We start from the raw sequence: 19,814 nt of genomic DNA on the forward strand, positions 1-19,814 counted from the left end.
GCGGGGAGCCGGCCGGCGGTTTGTGAGCGCGGGTGGCACCTCCCGCCCGCGGGGCAGAGCAGCGGGGCGCTCCTGGCGAGCGCCGGCTCCGCGGCGTTGTGCCGGGTCTCCGCCGGGTCGAGGCACAAAGTAGCGGGCTGAGGCCCTTTGCAGAGTCAGCATCTCTTCGGGTTTGTATTTGCTGCTGAACCGCGTCGTTCCGTGCAGAAGTTGCTTCCCTGGGCAGGAGGAGCTCAGAGACGAGTGGCCGGCGGAGGGCCTCCAGGCCTTCCGCGGCGGGGAAACGGGGCCCTTGGCTGGAGCCGACCGGTGATCAGTGTGGCCGCCTTCCTTAGGCCCCTTCCGCCCGCTGCGGAGGCTGGTAGGATGATAAATGGAGAAGACCTCTTTTCTGTCCCCTGCCACGTCTTTGATTTGAAATGAAGAGTTACGGTTTTAAACAAATAAATTCTTCCCTCCCCGCTGAAGGCGGTTAGCCTTCAGCAATAACTTGAAAAGGCTCATCTGTCCCAGCAGCTTCAGTGAGCCGTAGTAGCATAACTTTCAATAGGCACTGAAGAAAATTACATTTACTTTGTCAAAGTTACACTTTCCGTTTTCCTTTTTTTACTTGTTAAGAAGGTAGAGATCAAAGGAACAAGGATAATTTTCATTAGGTCTTGTAAATTGTTCCTTATGCAGATTATCTTTCTAAAACCTTGAGGTGAGGATTTTTAAGCAGAGTAAGCACTGCACGTCTACATGTTTTGTGTTGAGAGGCACGTCTCTCAACATGTCTCATACCAGTTCTGGTTCAGTTACGATGGCTGATGAAGCTTCACAGACAAAGTTTACATTGTTTGCATGTGCAGAGAAGGGAGGGAGTTGTCACACCATGAATTTCTGTGCATATCACACCCCCCTGTTCTGTGTATGTGCTGTCAGCTCAGCCATCAGTTAAATACTTGGAAGAGTTGGAGGGATGCTCTGGTAGTTAAAGAAGTAGCTGGTACTCACAAGAGCTGAGCGTGACTTCCAGTTCTCCGTGGTGTTCTCCGAGACTTACGTGTCTGTGCTTTCAGCCCCATTTGACAGATGGGAACTGTTTTTCCCTCCTTTTGTGTGTTTACATCTCATGGTGATGATGGTATTATGCTTATTTAAGTTCCTACTGTTGACGTGTGGTCCTTATCATCTTCGTTCATTTTTGTCTGCACAGGCTTTCCTCCCTGTATTTGTTCCACCCCTTCTTCTGCTGCAAGAGCTAGCGTTCTCTTCTTTGCAAGCAAAACACAGTTCTGGGGTTTTTTATACCGTGTCTGTTTCCTGCCATTACTGCTTCCCTCTCTTCAGACTGTGCTCAGTCTTCAGCTCTTCTTCTCCTGCATATCCTGACTGTACCGTACGTGTTTACTTGTGAGCACTATTGATTTACTTAATCCTAGAAAGTAAATGCAGATTCTAGTTCTTGGGGTCTGGAAAACAGTCTGTTGTTTAGAAAATGGTGGTTCGATGCTTGTAACTTCTCTTTGTGTCTTGCTTAGGCTAGTGCTAAATCAAGGCCAGCACCCCTGGGAGTCCACCTCTGAAGGTGTCATTTGGAGTTGTTGTCACTCTTCTGTTGAGAATGGGGAAGGGAAGTGCACTTGTGGCTTTTCAATAGCTTGTTTGCCATTGGTGCAGGCATTCACTGAGGGGGAACGGGTGATCCGGAAAAGCAGTGGATGGGGTGTATCTGTACTCCAGAGTCGTCTTGTCTTTTTTCTTCTGTTCTTCCACGGTTTCATTCCCTTTATGGGAAGGCTGGTTGTCAGTTTTTTTGTGATGAGCTGCCTATTACACTGTTCAGTACACCTCACCAATAACTTTAAAAGTGTGATTTCATGCATGTTGTGTACACACTCTTTCAATTTATGTGTAAAAACACCCATTCTGCTTCCTGAACTTGTTTTAGTTCTGTACTTAGTTGCGCGGGTTTTCTTCCTCTTTTTGTTGCAAAAGCAAACCTCTCTGATGTCTTAGCAGAAGCAAGGAAGCAGCTGTTGGTTTTTCACCTGTAACTGTTTTGTGTATTGCTTTTTTTTTCCCCCCCGCCCCCTCCTTGCCAGGGTTCTGCAGTGTTCCAGGCAGCGAGTTTTGAAGCAGGATGGGAAAAAGACGCTGTGTTCCTCCACTTGAGCCCAAGCTGGCAGCTGGCTGTTGTGGGGTAAAGAAACCCAAATTGTCTGGGAGTGGAACGCACAGTCATGGGAATCAGGCCACAACTGTACCAGGCTCCAGTTCAGGTCCTCTTCAGAACCACCAGCATACAGACGGGAATAATGGAAGGGAGAACGTATCTGACTTGACTTTGGGCCCAGGAAATTCCCCAATTACTCGAATGAATCCCACTTCAGGAGCTCTGAGCCCACTTACTCGGCCCAATGGAACTGCCAACAGCACCAAGAACCTGGTGGTGACAGCGGAGATGTGCTGCTACTGCTTTGATGTACTCTACTGTCATCTCTATGGTTTCCCTCAGCCACGACTTCCTCGATTTACCAATGACCCCTAGTGAGTAAACCCACATGTGGGAGGAAAGCTGAGAAACCAGCATCCAGAGCTGTGGTTTGTTTGGGGAGGGATGAAGGGTTTCCTCTGGAAAATGGGAAAACTGGTATGCAGGGAGGAAGGGGGGCGTTCTGCTGTTTGCTTTGTCTACCAGAAACAAAAAAATCATGCGCTGTAAGCGCACCAAAGCGTAAAAATATTGTTATGTTTGTTGGTGGAGATGAGTGGAGCTTTGAAGAGTGGCCTTCAAGGGAGAACATGCTTAGCTCTACAGAAAGAGAGCTAGGCAAAATACAAGGAAGTGTGGTGCTTCTTCAGCTCACAGTCTGATGTGTTGCATGAGGCGTTGCATACTTTATTGAGGAATGCAAACCCACTTCATGATAATGTTCTGTTAACGTTTGCTCCCTTCTTTGTAAATAGATGCCTCTGCAAAAAACTAACTGCCCTGTGCCTCCCAAAAAATTGTACTAAAAGAATGAGTGAAATGGAAATTAGAGTTTTCAGAAAACAATAAAATAACGTCATTAATTTGAAGAGGATCCTGCTTCTAATGTCAGGCACTAACTTGGTGAAGAGAGAAGGGGAGAGACTTCCTTCTGTGAAGCAAGTGGAAGGGAATAAAGCAAGACGTTCACAAGTTCCCAGCTCATCCTGAAACAAGTGCTGAGCTGGTGAGAATTGGACAGGGACACTCACAAGGGTGTTCAGTTGTCCGAGTTAATGGGTTTAGCAGGGAGGGGAACCAAAAATTTGCCAGTTGTGGAACTAAAAAACAGTGTTACGGAGATAGTGCTAACTGGGCAATATGGGGAGAAAGAGAGTTAACTTTCAAGGACGAGACCAAGGTTAAGAAGAAAGGAGGTGTGTATGAGAAGAAGTGAGGAGAAGGATTTATGAAGGTATTTCGCTTTAGTGAGGTTTAGCTAATGTTTATCTGAAGGTTGAATGCGTAGGTGTGGAAATGTTAATGTTGTTAAAATGTTTGGTGGAAGAATTATATGGGAAAGATCAATGACAGATACGCCTTCTGACACTCCTCCAGGGGCCACCTCCAGAACAGTAGATAAAATAAAAAGTTGTTGACATCCTTAATTTAAGTTAATGAATTTTAAATTGATGTAAAGGAACAATGGCTTAAACAGGTCAAGGACTTTTTCCGTGTATTGAATGTCTCCCCACCTTATTGGCTGTCAGCGTAGATGTAGGTTGTGCATCCATGCAGTTATTATCTGAGCAGGATTATGGATACATGTTCTGAATGTTACCGCAGACTAAGCTGTTTAATACTATAAATACAACTGAATGGAGAAATACTCTGGACTAGAACATAGAATAGTTCCAGGGACTCCCCAAACTGAAATATTTCTGTTGCTGTTTTTCATACCTAAGCTAAGTAGACACCTTTTAGAAAATGATACATTAGTCTGCTTATTATTTTGGCACTTGACAAATGCAAAGGGGTTTTTTTTGTTGTTGTTCTGTTCTTAAGTCAATAAGAGAGATAATTTTATACAGATTCATTATTTTGGTGTTCAAGGAGGTTTCTAGCTGGATTTTGTTGCTGTTTCTGTTGACTAGTTTCAAAAAGGGTGTTCTTTCAGGAATCTCAGCTGTTTGAATTTTATGCCCAAATTTGAAAAGTAAAAAATCATTCACTGGGCATTTCTGTTGCTGATAATTTAAAAGTCTTTTAGATCAGCACTCCAAAGCAAAACCAGTTCTTCTCTTCTCTTCCCCTCCAGACAAATGCCTACCTGAATTTTCTTGTGTTTCAGCATTTATGCTGTTGCTTTTAGCAAATAGTTGTATGTACCCCAGGGAAAAGCATGGGGTTTGCTCTCTTGTAGAGCAGCACACAGGGATGATCTGTCACACTTGAGACAGTAATGTAGTGAGCTTCAAGCCAAATGTTATCAAATGTAAGAGTAAGCAAAGTGAAAATACATAAATAATTTGCATTGTTGTCCTTTGTAACATAATTAATGTCGATGTAAGAGATCATCAAACAAAACAAAGGTATATACCAGAAGTCTCTCTGGACAGACAGAAAAGAGACTGTTGGTGGAAGAAACAGAAAGATGCACAGGTTTGTCCGGACCTATTTCTCAGAAAACAGATCTTTTAAATTGGTGCTGAACCCCAAAGTAAAGATAGAAGTGGTCGTGAAGGTCAGGATTCTGCACAGACAGGGTAATAACAGAAAAGTTACAGGGTTATGACTTGAAAACTACCGTGAATTCCAATTACCAGCTTGAGAGGATATGCACATGGACAACAATCTTGGTGGGAATTATGGAGGTGGTAGATACCTACGGAGTAAGCGAACCTTACATATATGTTAGCAGCGAAGTTCACAAATCAATGTAGAGAAGGTGGCATTGCAAGACTTGTAGTTATGTCTGAATTAACTTGGTAAATGAAGAAAATATCCCCTTTGCTGTTCAGGTTACTGAAAAATGACAATTTTCAACCTGTATAGCATGCCAATAGTTAACTGTGGTTACTTCTTCCACTTTTGTACTTAAGTCTTTCATTTTTTTTAATAGTAGGTATTACACACTGGTACTAAAACCACACCATGCAAGTTTCTAGTATGCAAGACAAATAATAAGATACTTGCATCATAAAATCTGTACTGTAACAGGTTTTTTCCTAGTACAAGCTAAATTCTGATTTGAACAAACTGTATTTTGCTACTTTAAAATTCCCTTTGCAGTTGCAGTTGGAGAATCTATTTTTTAGTTGCTGAAATTCCCCTCCCCTCAGCCCAGCCAACTCTCATCAAACACACCTAAATAGGATGTTGTGGCTGGGGGAGAAATGGTTGCCATAATCTGCGCAGGATATGACTGCAAAGTACTGGTAAGAGCTCTTGGGTGAACATGGGCGAAAGATTGTCATGACTTTTCTCGGTACATCCGGGAAATACACTTTTCAGGGAGGGGCTATGGAACAATTGGCTTATTGTCAGCTGCACCTGCATTTTGCAAAGCGCATTTATTCTTCAGGTATAGAAACAACATTTTTTTCTACAGTGAAAAACTTTATAATAGTGAAATTTTATATACTTGTACAAAATCATAATCTTTTTTTTATGCCTCAGTTGTTATGACCACGGTGAAAAATTGTTAAAAATGTGCTTTAAGATCTTTTAAAATATGACAGCCTCCTGAATGTAATTATCCTGCCCTTTCTGGTAATATCTCTTCTATTATAGACGCAGAAAGCTGTGTCACAGCTCAGTGGAAACATCATCTTTTTTTTTCTTTTTTTTTTTTTTTGAGGGGGAGTGTTTTTTGGAAGGGGAAAGAGGTGCATTGGAAATGTGAACCTGTAATTTGAATCCAAGAAGAGAAGGAACTTACTTAAATTTGTATTGTCAGTGATGTTTTTTCATTTTCTCCCTTCCCTTTTCTGTTTGGGGTGAGTGTCACATGGGCTAATTAATGGTTTCAAAACTTTAATTAGATTAAGCTAAATTTCCACTGAGCTTTTGACAGTAATGTTTCTCAGAAATCTCCTTTGTAAGTTTAGTATCTTTTTTTTGGTAAGCTTTCTAATGTATTTTCTTACACTCTGTTTCTGTTTTCTGCTTCAACATATGGTAGCTAGATGAAAGTGTAGAGGAATGATATTCTGCAAGTGCCTTGAAGTGGTGTTGGAAAACTAGAACAGTAAATCCTCTGTCTTGGTCAAGCAACCAGAAGGTGGCTGATGGTTGTGGAAGAATGTTTCCACTTCCTCTGTGGGCAAAGTACTTCACAATTATCACTTAAAGGCTATTTGCTATTTTGGGTAGTACTTCTGCCGTCAGTCACAGCTGGTAACTAGATCCTGAACAATGGATTTATGCTGTGACAGAGTTTTTTAATTCCATTGTTGCTCTGAGGAACATCACTGGGCATTGCTTTACCACTACAGTTTAAATTATGTTCTAACTACTTAGACATAAGAAGCTCTGTTGCCTGTATTTGAGAAATCATCCACACGCCATGCTGGTTTTGTTGTCCGAACAGAATCCCTTCATATTTTTTGTAATGTTTGCTGCAAAAATATATTGCTTACAAGAGTTTCAAGAGTTTGAGGAAAGTGTCTGTGCTCTGATGTAGAATCAGTTATTCTGTTTTCATGTTTTAGAACTCCTGCCAATGTTTGTTTAATTTCAGAAAATTATTTTCTTAACACTGCATGTTTTCTATCATATTACTTATCTTTTAAAGTTCAATAGAAATCTATAGACTGATGTGTGGAATCACTAATGACTAACTTTCTCATTTATGCTTGGGTTCAAAGTGACCATATCTTGTATTCAGTACTATGTAATCTGAAAAAGTAATATCAGTCATCCTGTTTTTATAATTAGATCAGCATCATCAGTTGCCTTGCAAAATTTTCCAGATGTTTGGACATTCTTGTATGGCTGCAGCCACCATTGTCCTTTCTTTACTGTTTCTCTCTACAGCTGTTTGCAACTTCACTCACTTCTGTAGAAGTGAACTTTTTGCATTTAATATTCACCATTGTCTTTACCTGTTTACCTCTTCATAGAGCTCTTCTGAATACTGTTGTTCTAGGCTTCTTGCTTTTGGGGGCTTAATCATGGCTTCTAGTTTAACAGGTTGAAATGAGCCTGCTGAATTTGAGAATCTACTGTTATGCCTGTAAATTCATTATAGTAGACAGGAAAGTGGAAATCTGTGTGATGTTTGAGTAGGAACAATATAGTGATTTAGATATGTGTTCAACGGAGAGAATCTGTGTAAATATAAATCAAATGTAAGGTAAGCAAAAGATGTGAACATAAACTGTTTGATGACTAGGGATGGTCCCAGAAGTCAGATCCTCATGGAAAGAACAGTGAAAAAAAACCTAGGCTTGCTTTTTATCCCTTTTTAAAAAAATATTTTAATATAAATAAAAAAATATTAATACCTATATTAATTTTGATATGGGTTGTCACGTAAACTAGTGGATGCTACTAAGTGAGGCTGTTACTCACAGAGGTGATCAGTGGGGTCAAATAACCATATCACTCATTAGAAGACAGTGCAGAGGCTGGCCAGGAAGGTGTTGGTGGAGAGAAAGGAGGATGCTGAAAAGGTGGGGGGAGATGCTGTTTTTTGCGTTTGGGTGTGTGTGTGGGGGGGGTTTTATTATTGCTAGATAGCAGGTGAGAAAACATGCCTATTGGAGTTTATTGGAGGGAGAGAAAGCAAGTGCACGCATACATGCTCTTTTACACCTTGTTGGTCTCCCCTTAGCAACCAAATATCTCTAGAGGCTGGAGTATTTCTCTTTTTTGGCTTTTCAGTCCACTCTTTGTGACGTGGAAGACGGGGCGAGACAAGCGGCTTCGTGGCTGCATCGGGACCTTTTCAGCCATGAATCTTCACTCAGGACTCAGGGAATACACATTAACCAGGTAATTATGTTGAAAATGAAATAAATCTGAAATTAGTTTAATTTGCTGAAGATCTATAAGGATTCAAGGTTAAGACGTTGGGTCAACATAGTTCAATTTAGTATGCTTCACAAGAAAATAAACCTGAGAATTGTATGATAGGGTGAAGTAATATGTCAGAATTAAGTGCAACATCTTTGCAACAGGTGAATTTTGGTTGATGTTTTAAGGCTAATGTCAAATCTGTCTTGCATACTAACAGTTTTGACATCTTACGTAGCACATAATTTCTCTTCAACTGCAGTAAGTGGAGGACAGCATCAGGAAGCTTGCACTAGTGTTTACATATTACAGTTCATTAGATAGGAAGAGATGCAAATCACTTTCTCTGCAGTAGAAGAGAGGAACATGTTTCACGGAGGCATAATCAAAAAGGGAATAATTGAGCATCTGACACTTTAATTTGGTGCTTGTATTAGGCAATATATGTTCTCTTTCCTTTAGTGCACTTAAGGACAGCCGATTTCCCCCCCTGACCCGCGAGGAGCTGCCCAAACTCTTCTGCTCTGTCTCCCTCCTCACTAACTTTGAGGATGCCAGTGACTACCTGGACTGGGAGGTGAGAACAGGTGCATTTGGAACTCTGCATCATTCTCGTTCCATTTGGGTTCGGGTTAGTACATGGTGATGTGTCTCCTTCGTTACAGGGGTGTACGGGCATTGAAACTGGGAATAGAAGAAATGGGGCTGGAAAACCAGAAGGGAGGAAGAGGGTGGGCTAGCAGTATGCTTTTGCCTGGGAGGGGATCTGAATGGGAATAAAAGAGACCTGAGAGTGTTTTATGGATTTGGCCCAATAGGAGATGGGTGTAAATACATGTGTAAAAACCTGGGAAGTATTTTGACGCTGTGAATAGAAACTGAGAACAAAAAGTAGTTAAGACCAAAGGTATTAATCATTTTTAGGATCTTGTACATGGAAATGCATTTAGTTCAAGAAAGATTAAATAGACTTTGTGGTTGGGCTATTTTAGGCATGACTCTTGTGTAGAGATCTTGTCTTTCTTGCCCAACATAAGAGATGAAAAGTTGTCAGACTGCTGACAAGACTTACTTCAGGAGAAGTAGCAGGGAGACTGGTTAGGCTTGTCTGGGAAAGGGGGCAGAGGTCCTTTACGCTGCTAAGAGACCTGCCTGGCAAGGACAGAGAGTGGGGAAGAGACTGTCCTTATCCAGGCAAAAGCCAAACTGGCCAGAGAGAGAGAGATACAGTGTTGTGGGAATGACAACTCGATCATGGACTCAACGCTAGCAAACACCTCTTATTTGGCTATTCATTTCCATCTATAGGTTGGGATCCATGGGATCAGAATAGAGTTCATCAATGAGAAAGGTGTCAAACGCACAGCCACGTATTTACCTGAGGTTGCTAAGGAACAAGGTGGGTTTGAGATGGCAGCCAAACATGTCAACACATTGTGTCACAGAATTGGGTAACATAAATCTATGGATTTTGGGTTTGGATTGCAATGCTATCCTCATAGTAGTGCCATGGAGCTACCAGGCTTAATCTGGATAACTGACACCTGACACAGCTGCTGCTGGGTTTTCATCTGGCCTTTCTCTCATCCCACATCTGTGCACAGCTGTATCTTAGTGTAAAAATGTTTTAGGGCTTAAGAGATAGAGGATCTCAAAGTATGGATCTTCCAGCTTCATTCAGCATTGCATCTTTCCTCTTCTATGTTTCTCCCACCAACTAGGATAACTGCAGGCTGCACAGCACCAACAGGAGAGTCCCTTTCCTCATTCTTGCTAAAGTAGCATCCTCCAGATGAGGGCAGGAAACAGGGCCCCTCTGGAGCACACTTCCCACTCAAATATAGTAGCGGTCACCATGGTAACTGCTCAAAATATTGCCTCCTTTCCTCCACCTAGCAGAGTGGAGTGGTCGCATCCTCCTGGCTCTGGGGCAAAAGACGAAGGTAGGAATTTTAACTCTGATCTCTCACATAGCAGTGCACTGTGCTATCACTAGAGCATCAGGTTGATCCCAATTTGTCTATGTAAAGAGCTAAGTATTATCTTATTTTAAGGCTTAGAGAGCTAAACTTGAGTGGCACGTGATAAAACAGTTTGGGGTCCCTGCAACAGAAGCAAGGCACAGACCTTTGTAAGAAGAGAGGTCATATGGAAAATGGAATTACTGTTTTATAAACCGTTGCAGTTCCAATATGAGTTAAAAGGGGTTGGCATGTGCAGATAGTGTGCGTGCATAAGACCATGTATGTCCAGTTCAACACTAAAGCTTAGTTTCCTGTTTAGTTGTTTGCTTTTCTAGAGGCCTTTTAATGCATCTCTTACCTTTTTGAAACATATTTTTATATTGAAAAATTTCCTTTGTTTCTATTTTTCAATAGACTGGGATCAGATCCAGACCATAGACTCCTTACTCAGGAAAGGTGGCTTTAAGGCTCCAATTACCAATGATTTTAGGAAAACGATTAAACTTACCAGGTAAGTCAATATATTTGTCGTCTTTAAATTTTACTTCATAGTGTTTTGTGGGTAATTTAAAGTATTTGTACTTGATGTGAGTCTTCATGCCTCTTTCAGATGAGAGATGTAGTCTGAGAGACAAAATCACAAATGCCACATGCTAGGCGTATTATGTATATGGAATGAAGTGCAATGTGTCCAGTCCATGCAGGATCAAAGTTAGCATTTTCTAAGAGAATTGCCACTGGTTTTAATATTATCATCCACATGACAGATCAAAAGAAGCAGAACCTTTGAAAGTTAAAAAGGTTGATTTTTCTGTATCTTTACAATGGACTTCCTTTTCTCAGTGTGCTCATCTGTGGATGGTGTAGCTATTCAGAGGTGACAGCTGTCTTAAAACCAAACCACGCTCAAATTTGGCTGGTTTTCAGAATTTGCTTGCTTTTCTATACCCCCAGCTGTCCTATTGGTTTCAGCTCCCTTTATGTTAGTAAAAAACGGGACATTCTGGTTTTGTATAGAAACACTAATTTATCAGGTCATTCCTTACCTCTGGAGAAATGAGGTGGGTATGCAGAGGATTTTTTTAACAGGAGAGGTCAGGATGAAGGTTTTCATTAAAATCTGGTGTAACATGGACTTAGTGCAATTCACAACCACTTTGAAGTTATCTGTTGTGTAGCATGCTTTAGAAGCACCTGGAAATCTCTGGTCTCTCAGAAGGCACTTCACGTTTTGTGAATTCTGATTGTACAACGTGGACTAAGTCACATACATGCTATAATAAACCTCCCTTCACCCAACTCTCCATCATTTTCTTTCACTAGCCTTTCAAATGTGAAGATAACCACAGAAGTAAATAATACTGAAATACTGGTTATTTAGTCTCTGAAACAGAGTCTTCTTCCAGCAAACTTCTCATGCCCTTTTTTTTTCCGCAGCAAGTGGATAAAAAGAATACAAATTGATCATTTGTTTCCTGTGTGCTACTGCAGGAGTCCCCTTAATTATGATTGCCTTGTCAACTTTTGGGACATTGAAGCTAATTCAAGCTTAGATGGGTTATTCAGAGTACTGCATGAGGCAGTATCAGACAAAGTAGTTTTTGAAGTTAGTGGGTTCCTCTTGGTCGTTATTGGCTGTTAGCTAAAAGATCTGGGATGAATGTTTTTATGTCTAGTCCCTTCATATTGCATAGTCTGTTTACGTTATTTTTTTTCTTATGCTGTTCCCATAGGTACCGAAGTGAGAAGGTGACAATCAGTTATGCAGAATACATGGCTTCCCGTCAGCATTGTTTCCAGAATGGCACTCTTCATGCCCCCCCCCTCTACAATCATTACTCCTGACACACGGCTGCATGACCAGTCCCACTCCCCAGTTGCTGCCAACGGCTACGACATCATTGGGGCAGATGCCTCCTCTTCCTGGTCCAGTTACTTCTATTACTGCACCATTTTATGATGCTAGCTTCCGTTGCCAAGTCTGCCTTCCAGCTGACCTGGGGGGAGGATGAGAGCATGACAGAACTTCAGGGGCCCAAGCCTTATCTCAGCCTTCCCTCCGAACGGGGGTTCAGTTGGATTGGGGCTCCATGCCTATGAACTGTCGTGAGGTGCAGAAGACCTCTAGGAGTGAAAGTGCCACTTCGGACTGATCTGTTCTTGTGTGTTACTGACACTCCGGAAACTTGAGTTGTTCGTTATGGAAGCCCCCCAGATCAAGTAGGAGCATTCCCCTGGCAGCCTGGGCAACGGAGTCCAACAAAACATTTTTTAGGTTCTTTTTAATTTTTTTTAACCTCTGGTATCTGTTGTGTACCGAGAGCTGATTGCAGTCCCCACGCATCACAGGCGGACATTATGATATTGGGGAGGGTTGAACATCTGGATAGCACCCCATCCTCATGGACAGAAAACACTTAAAGATGTGAAAAACCTTTGGATGGTATTGCAGATGAATCCATTATTTAAATAAACCCTAGAAGGCTTTAATTATCAGATTCTACTGTAGGTTGGATTCTCTAGAAATCCTCTTGGTTTACAGTTTTCTGGGTTTTTAGACAGTGCTTTGTAATGTAGCCTGCTATGAAATAGAATGCTGTTATGCCTGTAAGAGAGCAACATGGCACATACTGTGTATGCGAAGGACAAGGTACTTGAGTGTCCCTGTACAGTCTTCTCTGTTACGACCAAGTTTTGTGTCCAAACATTTGTAACGGAGCCTGGTTGGATTAGGGATGGGGAGGGATTTGCAGGGCATTGACTGTAGTCATACAAGTGAGACTAGTGACTGAAATTTGTTTAACTTAAGCTAACAGTCTCGGGGACCTTCCTTTTGATAGGACAGCCACTTTCTCTGGTGTGACTATCGATCTTGAGAACTGTGAGTATTCCAGTTTATAGCAGGCCTATGGAATACAGCTATGTAGTTTCACTGGTAAGTTATTATCTTACACAGTTTAGTCATTACCACATCAAGGCAATGAGTGGGGAAACCTGTGTTACCCAAACTGTGTGAAACTCATGTGCATTCTGTATTTCTTCTCCCATCATTGATGATTACAAGAAATATTCTCATCTAAGAGGAAGGTAACTTACCCAGTTGTTTATTCTGCAGTGTCATTGAGGGATGTCATAAACTCTAAATTATGACTCCCAATGAGGTCACTAGACTTCAAAATTTGTTTTGTTTTTTTGTTTCTGTTTTGTTTTCCAAGTTTCTGGAGGGTCAACAATGATCAGGAAGAAAATACAAGTGCATAGCAGAGACATGGCTATTTGGTTGCATATATCTTGAAAGTTCGTTTGTGTGTGGTAATGATGGCTTTTAAAATTGGCTGGTGTTTCAAGCCTGAAATTCTCTCCTGGCATGGCAGGGAAATAGGGCTGGTAGAAAGCTCAGAACTGCATGCTGCTGCTCCTTCTGGTCCTAGAGAAGCAAACAGAATTGTGCAGTTTTGCTTCATGTTGGTGTAACGTCCTCCTACTGGAGGAGAGAGACGTGAGGGAAAGGAGGGGGTCCTATTCTGGATAACGGTGCAATATCGACCCAGCTTTCCTCCTGTACTGGGTCATTCTTATAAATTGCCACTTTTCCCTTGTGATGTTGTTGAAAAGCAATTGAAGATTAAGGGATTGTTTCATGATTTCCTGCTGCTGAGAATAAATCGGTCTTGTTACAAACTCGAGTGGTTTGTAATTACTCTCCCAGGTGCCGTGTAGTGATGGGGGAGGGTGGGGTCAGCTCTGGACATACCATTCACCTTTCAGCTGTCAAACAGTATGATACATAGGGCTACACTCATTACTGTTCAAGTGTTCTATGTTAGAATTTAATTTCTAAAAGGTTTAAAAAAAGCAAAAAAATGGTGCTAAAACTTCACCCCTGAGCACGCTCAGTGAGACTGGTCATGCAGGCATATAGTGCCAGGCTTTTCAACAATATTGTTTCTTTTTCAAATGTTTGCCCTGTTCTGTGTCTTCAACAGTGTATAGTGTTTTCCTGATTTCATTTTATTTGAATAGGGGATGACTAAGGGGTGGGGTGGGGAGGGTTAGCTGTCATTTTTAAAGAACAGAATTTTAGGATTGAGTGACTTGGTTGGTTTAAGGCTGAAGTGGGCTAGATGGTTTGGGACTGGGGAAGCCTTATCCTCTCCCACTTCCATTTCCCCACTCCGTCTGTTTAAAAAGAAAAACAAACAAAAATGCCTCTAAATATGTACTGTGTTCTTGTCTTGTTGCAGTGAGAAGAGAAGCTAGCAAATCAGAAACACTGGTCTGCTGCCTAAGAAACAGGCCCTCTCAGCTTTAGTCCCATAAGGGTCCAGCTATAAAATCAGTTGAAAAGTGTCAATAGTTAAGTTAGCTCAGAAAAATGTATGACAAGGACAGGTGGTCTCAGGAAATAACCCCATTTCTAGATCATTACATGGCAGCTATGCATAAGGATGAAAGAGGTGAACTAGAAACAAAATGTACTTTGAGTTGCCTCACGATGGAGGCAACCGAAATCAATGACCAACTGATGTAAGAATTCCTCTGTGGTTACTTGGCTGGGACAGCAGGTTAGAACTACTTCTCAAAGCAACTGTTAACCTGGTTTGATCTGGATTTAACTCATCCTTAGAAGCAAGTGCCTTTTGGTCTAGAAGGGCTTATTCTCATGACAACCACAACTGAGAAATAATCTCACTGCAATTATGAATTGTCTTTGTTTTACAGTAACTACAGGAGAATGTCTTTGATCACTGGAGTCTGTCAGTGTTGGAATGTTTCCACTGTGAAGTTCTTAATTTTTTTTTTCATAATGTTCAACAGTCAATCTCAACTGAGGCCATTTCAGTTTGGGAACGTTTTGCAGTCAAAATATCACATATCTACAATTTATCAGAACAAAAAAAAATCTGTAAGAAAATCTAAGAGTTCATTTTAACCTTTGCACAGAATAATTTGTTTTCATAGTACATTAACAAACATCAGCAATCTTCACTGACTAGTAATGCTGTTTTCTGTTTGTATTCTGGAAACTACATGTTGTTTTGTTGGGTTTTTTTGGTTAATTTATTTCCTTAAAGCAGGAGACCTCTTTTGACCTTCAGTGCAGAGATGTCAGACCAATTCTTTGTATTACACTTGGTTGCCTCCTACCTATATAATAACTTCTGAGTGTAAATAATTGAACTCTATCCTCTAATGAAGTATTGTAGAGAATAAATCATACTGGATAAAGATTATTTGTACTGTCCTCTTTATATGGTTTCTCACAGCCTTTATGGGGGATAAGATGAAATCTTTCTCATCTAGAAAGATGAACAATTTACTGCTTGTATGAATACCAAACATCTAAATTACATTAAATGTTCAGAACCAGGGAGGTTGCCAGAATGGGATGACAGCTGTCTGGAAGCACAGAAATAGCCAAGACAGGCTCGCTAGAAGAAAGCGAAGAAAAATAGTAGGAAAAGTAAAAACAAAGATTAAATATGTTTCATTAATAATGGCATAGCAAAGTATCTTTGTATCCTGAAATGTTTGCTTGACAATAACTCTCTACTAGTTGTCATGATGGTGAAATACATAAAGTGCATACATGCAGAACTCTGTATCATACTGAAAATCCTGAATTTGTAAATCTGGCTTAGTTTAAGCCAAAATTGTTCTTTGTTTTTTTGTCTTTTAAAATGAACTAATGAAAACAGATTATCTGTACTTCATAGGTTGTAGTCTTCAGGTGATCTAAAAATGTTATTTCAGGAAAAAGAAACACCCATCTTTCTAGATTCTTACTAAATATTTTAATGTTTGCTTTGAGACAGGATCAATTGATCTGTATAATAGTTCTGATGTACAAACCTCTAGCTTAAATGTTTTTTCCATACACTTTAAGGTTATTGCTCATTTTTTTGTTTACCACAGATGTATAGTTAAAGATCCTGCATTTCCTGTTCGTGGTTCTTGGGAAGGGCAGCCCTGGCTATCAATGAAGAACAGGTATAAGACCCCCCAAAAAACCCCAAGCAAATCAAGGGGGAGGGTAGTTTTGACTTAAATATGCCTGAGAAGCTCATTGACTTCAGTGCAACTACAAAGCAAAAACGTATTTTCAGAAAATATGCTTCTGGTACTAGTAAAGCTAGAAAGTAAATCCCCTGTGCAGTATGAGGAGTGGGTTGAGGAGGACTCTGTGGCCAACATGATTTCCAGATGACTCATTGTAAATTCTGAAGTCAACCGTAAAACTGGCATCCACTGTTGTCATGTGCCCAGGTAAGTTATCAAGTATATTCTCTCAGCTTCTTTGTTGGCTAGAATAGTGACTTATTGGTATATTTTTATGGCATATGTTTTTCCTTACTTGATTTTTTTGGTTTCACATTGAATCAGTCAGACATAAAATCTTTGTCCAGTGTCTTTCATCAGAGGTTCTTTCATGCTCGTTTCTGTAACTGCAGTAACACTCAGCAGCTCACAATGAAGATGAGGCCAGGTAAAAGGGTGTACATATGACTGCATATGGAAATAGTTCAATCCAGACTAAATATAAACCAGGATAATTCTCCAGAAAACACTTTCTTCTGTTTTTACTTCTGTTTGAAATAAGAAACAAAATGAATTAATTACTTAGCACTCACTTCCTTCAAAAAACAAATCACAGGTTAGGAGAAATCTCTACAAGATACTTCAAATGAAGAATACTTGAGCATTTTTATTCTAAATACAAAAAATAAATTATTTTTTGACAAAATTTTTATTATAAGCTACCTAATTGTGATTGAGAAATGCCACTTCTTGAGGATAAAAATTAAAACCAGAACACTTTCCCATGCGACTCAATAAATTAATATTTATACTGACCTATGTATTATGAGGATCGCTCTCAAACTGAATTGTAGTACATGGAGCAGTAGGATAGAGAAGTTCCTAAACTGTTTTTGCTACAATCTGGGAAAAGATGACCTGTCAATACGTTTGATGATCACTCCCAAAACACAGAAAGCCCAGAAGACTATTGTTACCATGTTCCTTAAAACAAGTATGTAACTCTACAAATTGACCAATATCCAGATTATTGAACCATATTTTTTTCTTTTTATAGTCGGCTAGACTACTCATAATCAGATGAATTCTGACATAAATTATGTATTATAGAACCAGTTGATAGTATGTTTAGATGTCATTATATATGTATTCAAAAACTTAACAGATGATGCAAGAGCCAGTTTTGCATTCAGAGGCTTATTATCACTTTATTACTGGGTATTACTATAACTTTATATTGCTCATACATGTTCATTCATTATAGTTTTGGATGTATAATTTTAAATGGAGTAAAAATAAACAAAGGTAAAATGGTATGAAAACCTAAACTTGAAGAGTTATACATTAAGAACACAGATGAAAAAGCATACGTGTCTTGTGCAATAATGGCTATTATGGCACATGATATTCTGAGTGGGTGATGTTATATCCACAAGGATTTTGACCTATTCCTATAACGTGCTAGAAACGTTGATGATAATGAAAAGAGATTAAGGTTTTAATATCCTAATCTTGTTACTTTTAGTTTATCAAAAACTTTGCAATTTTTTTTTTTTTTAAGTTGGGGGTTTTGACACTCCACACAAAATACATAATTACTGCTGGAAAGCTTAAAAACTGCTAGGAAGATAACATTTCTTCTGCTGGCGAATTAGAAGGAAAGCATATTACAAAGTATGGTTATACTAATAATAGAACATCCTTGTTACTAGTTCCTCCTACATTCTATTACATAGAGGTATTTAGCTAAGCTTTTTTTAAGATCTATGTTGGTGCACTTAGTTGTTACTGGGTCTGTTTTTAAATTATGGCAATGTAGAAATTACCATAGTAGGTCTGTCTAACAATCCACTATCTAATATCATGTCTCCAGCAAGGGTCAATACTTTTTGCCCTGGAATATGGAATACTAGAGGCTCTGTTCGCTATAAATTAGATTTGGCCAAGTCTGTCTTTTTTTTTTAATCAGTTAATTTTAGGATATGACCAGTAAATAGACCTGAAACTTCCTACAGTCATTCACTTTACTTTAATCTATCTCATCTTTCTTTTTTATGCACATTTTCCAATCGAATTGATAAATGCTGAAATAGTTATTATTAGTGAGGAAGAAGCCAGCACATTTTAAAAATAACAAAGGAAAAGTCAGGTACTCTGTTATGTTTGGTTTGTTGCAATAGCTGAACAATATTTACTGTGGTTTTATAAGTGCATTTTTAAAATTCTTTAAAAAAAGGGGGGGGGGGGGCAGATTTCATTCAGGAATGTTCTTATTTGTCTCATTTGACTCTTGAGACCTTAACCAAACACATCAGTGATAATGAACCTTTATCTTTCATGATAGCCTCTTTAGCTGTACCTATAAACTCTTGCAAGTATCTGGCTTTCTCTTAATTGTTTCAGGTTTTGTATACTTAAGTAGAATGGATCCTTGGGGAAAACCAAAAGTTAAATTAATAATTTAAACCTCGGCAAGCTACCTACTGCTCTGAGAATCATGATGTTCCGAGTAGATGGGTTATTTGAGAACCCATCAGGATTCCAAGTGATTTTAAATGCTTCTCTCATCAATCTGGCATGGATTTCCTTGTTTTCTTGTAAACCTAATTGAAATTGTTTAATTTGCCAGATGTTCCCTGAGATATTTTCATTCCATCTTCCTGAATGTCTTTCTGCTTGTACCACTTAACAAATTAGTTTTCAATCCATTTCTCTGCCATGCTTGTTTATCCACAGTTAAAGAACTATGATTTGACCCCTTCATACTCTTATCCATTATTCTTAGCGCGTTCCTTTTCCCAGCATGCAGGAAACAATTCACCTAGGCACGGATGCAAGTTCATGAGAACAGAAGTGGTTTCATCATAAATCCTCCAACAGTCTATTTTTGCCTTTCTTTAAGGGCACAGGATGACAGAGTAAGGTCTGATAAGGTGATTATTTTAAGAGTCTTAGTCTGGATAGGCACTTACATGGGAGCTCTCCAAGGAAAATACTACTCCGTAAGTTATTTTTGCTGGCAGTGTTCCCATGACATAGCGTTGGGAGAACTATAATCATTTTCAGCCTACCTATGACTTTTAGGGGTCTATAGATTACTCCTGGATAGTCTGAAAAAGTAACCTCCCTTTCATAGTGTGTTATTAATGGTATCAATACTCCTTCCTCACCAAGCGAGGTGTGTTAATCACAGTGAGCTAGATAGGAAAACACTGGCTGTACCAGAATTTCTAAGATCAAGGTTTGCTATCTAGCTGGAGGATGTTTTGGTAGCAAAATGGAGTAGGCTGTAGCTCTCTGATCCACTTCTGGTGCGAAGCCAGACAGATGAAAATGCATCTACTGCCTCGGTTGCCCCCAAGTGCTTCTGGGCAAATGCGTGCTGCGGTGCGGAGTCTGATGAGGGGTACCAGCAGAGTTTTGAGCTCTTCAGTTATTTCCCACATGACTGACCAGAAGGAGCTATCCTCTGAGTTTGCTTGTGTAGAAGATGAGCGTGGTTTCCCTCAGCGTTCCCTCCACAGCCTGCTCTCCTGGGCCACGGTTTATGCATTGTAAGACTTTGGGCCCACAATGTCTTGGTCTGTCACAGTTATTTGGCCTGTCTTCACAGAAATAAAGCTCCGGCACCCCACTGCTTTCGGTCTGTAGGAGCTAATTTCTAAGCGAGCTTAAACGCACCTTTGAGGGCTGTGTCCTGTCTGGGGGTGCTGAGGCGCCCTGTTCCCGCTGCTTCCCCCTCGGTGCCCCACAGGCGTAACCGCGCTTTTTTATACCCTCCGCAACGCCAGCCGTGCGCAGATAACAGTAACCCCTCCGTGCCCCCCCGGCAGCGC

At 40.2% G+C, this 19,814-nt stretch overlaps 2 protein-coding genes across 2 annotated transcripts in view; both read left to right on the plus strand.

Moving 5' to 3' along the window:
* The first annotated feature begins 2,087 nt into the window (after window positions 1–2,087).
* Window positions 2,088–15,164, plus strand: AMMECR1L (AMMECR1 like). Its single transcript, XM_009284288.1, has 6 exons — window positions 2,088–2,532; window positions 7,844–7,954; window positions 8,438–8,552; window positions 9,284–9,374; window positions 10,354–10,450; window positions 11,673–15,164. Exons 1-6 carry the CDS (start codon window positions 2,126–2,128, stop codon window positions 11,782–11,784), a joined length of 933 nt encoding a protein of 310 aa, XP_009282563.1. The 5' UTR covers window positions 2,088–2,125; the 3' UTR covers window positions 11,785–15,164.
* A 1,032-nt stretch (window positions 15,165–16,196) lies between these two features.
* Window positions 16,197–19,814, plus strand: part of POLR2D (RNA polymerase II subunit D) — a 7,433-nt gene continuing 3,815 nt past the window's right edge. The window contains exon 1 of the mRNA XM_009284336.2: window positions 16,197–16,206. Coding sequence (XP_009282611.1) covers window positions 16,197–16,206 — 10 coding nt within the window. The remainder of the gene's footprint in view (window positions 16,207–19,814) is intronic.

The sequence above is a fragment of the Aptenodytes forsteri genome, unplaced genomic scaffold (assembly GCF_000699145.1).
Source record: "Aptenodytes forsteri isolate BGI_AS27 unplaced genomic scaffold, ASM69914v1 Scaffold278, whole genome shotgun sequence".
In the NCBI taxonomy this organism is placed as follows: Eukaryota; Metazoa; Chordata; class Aves; order Sphenisciformes; family Spheniscidae; genus Aptenodytes; species Aptenodytes forsteri.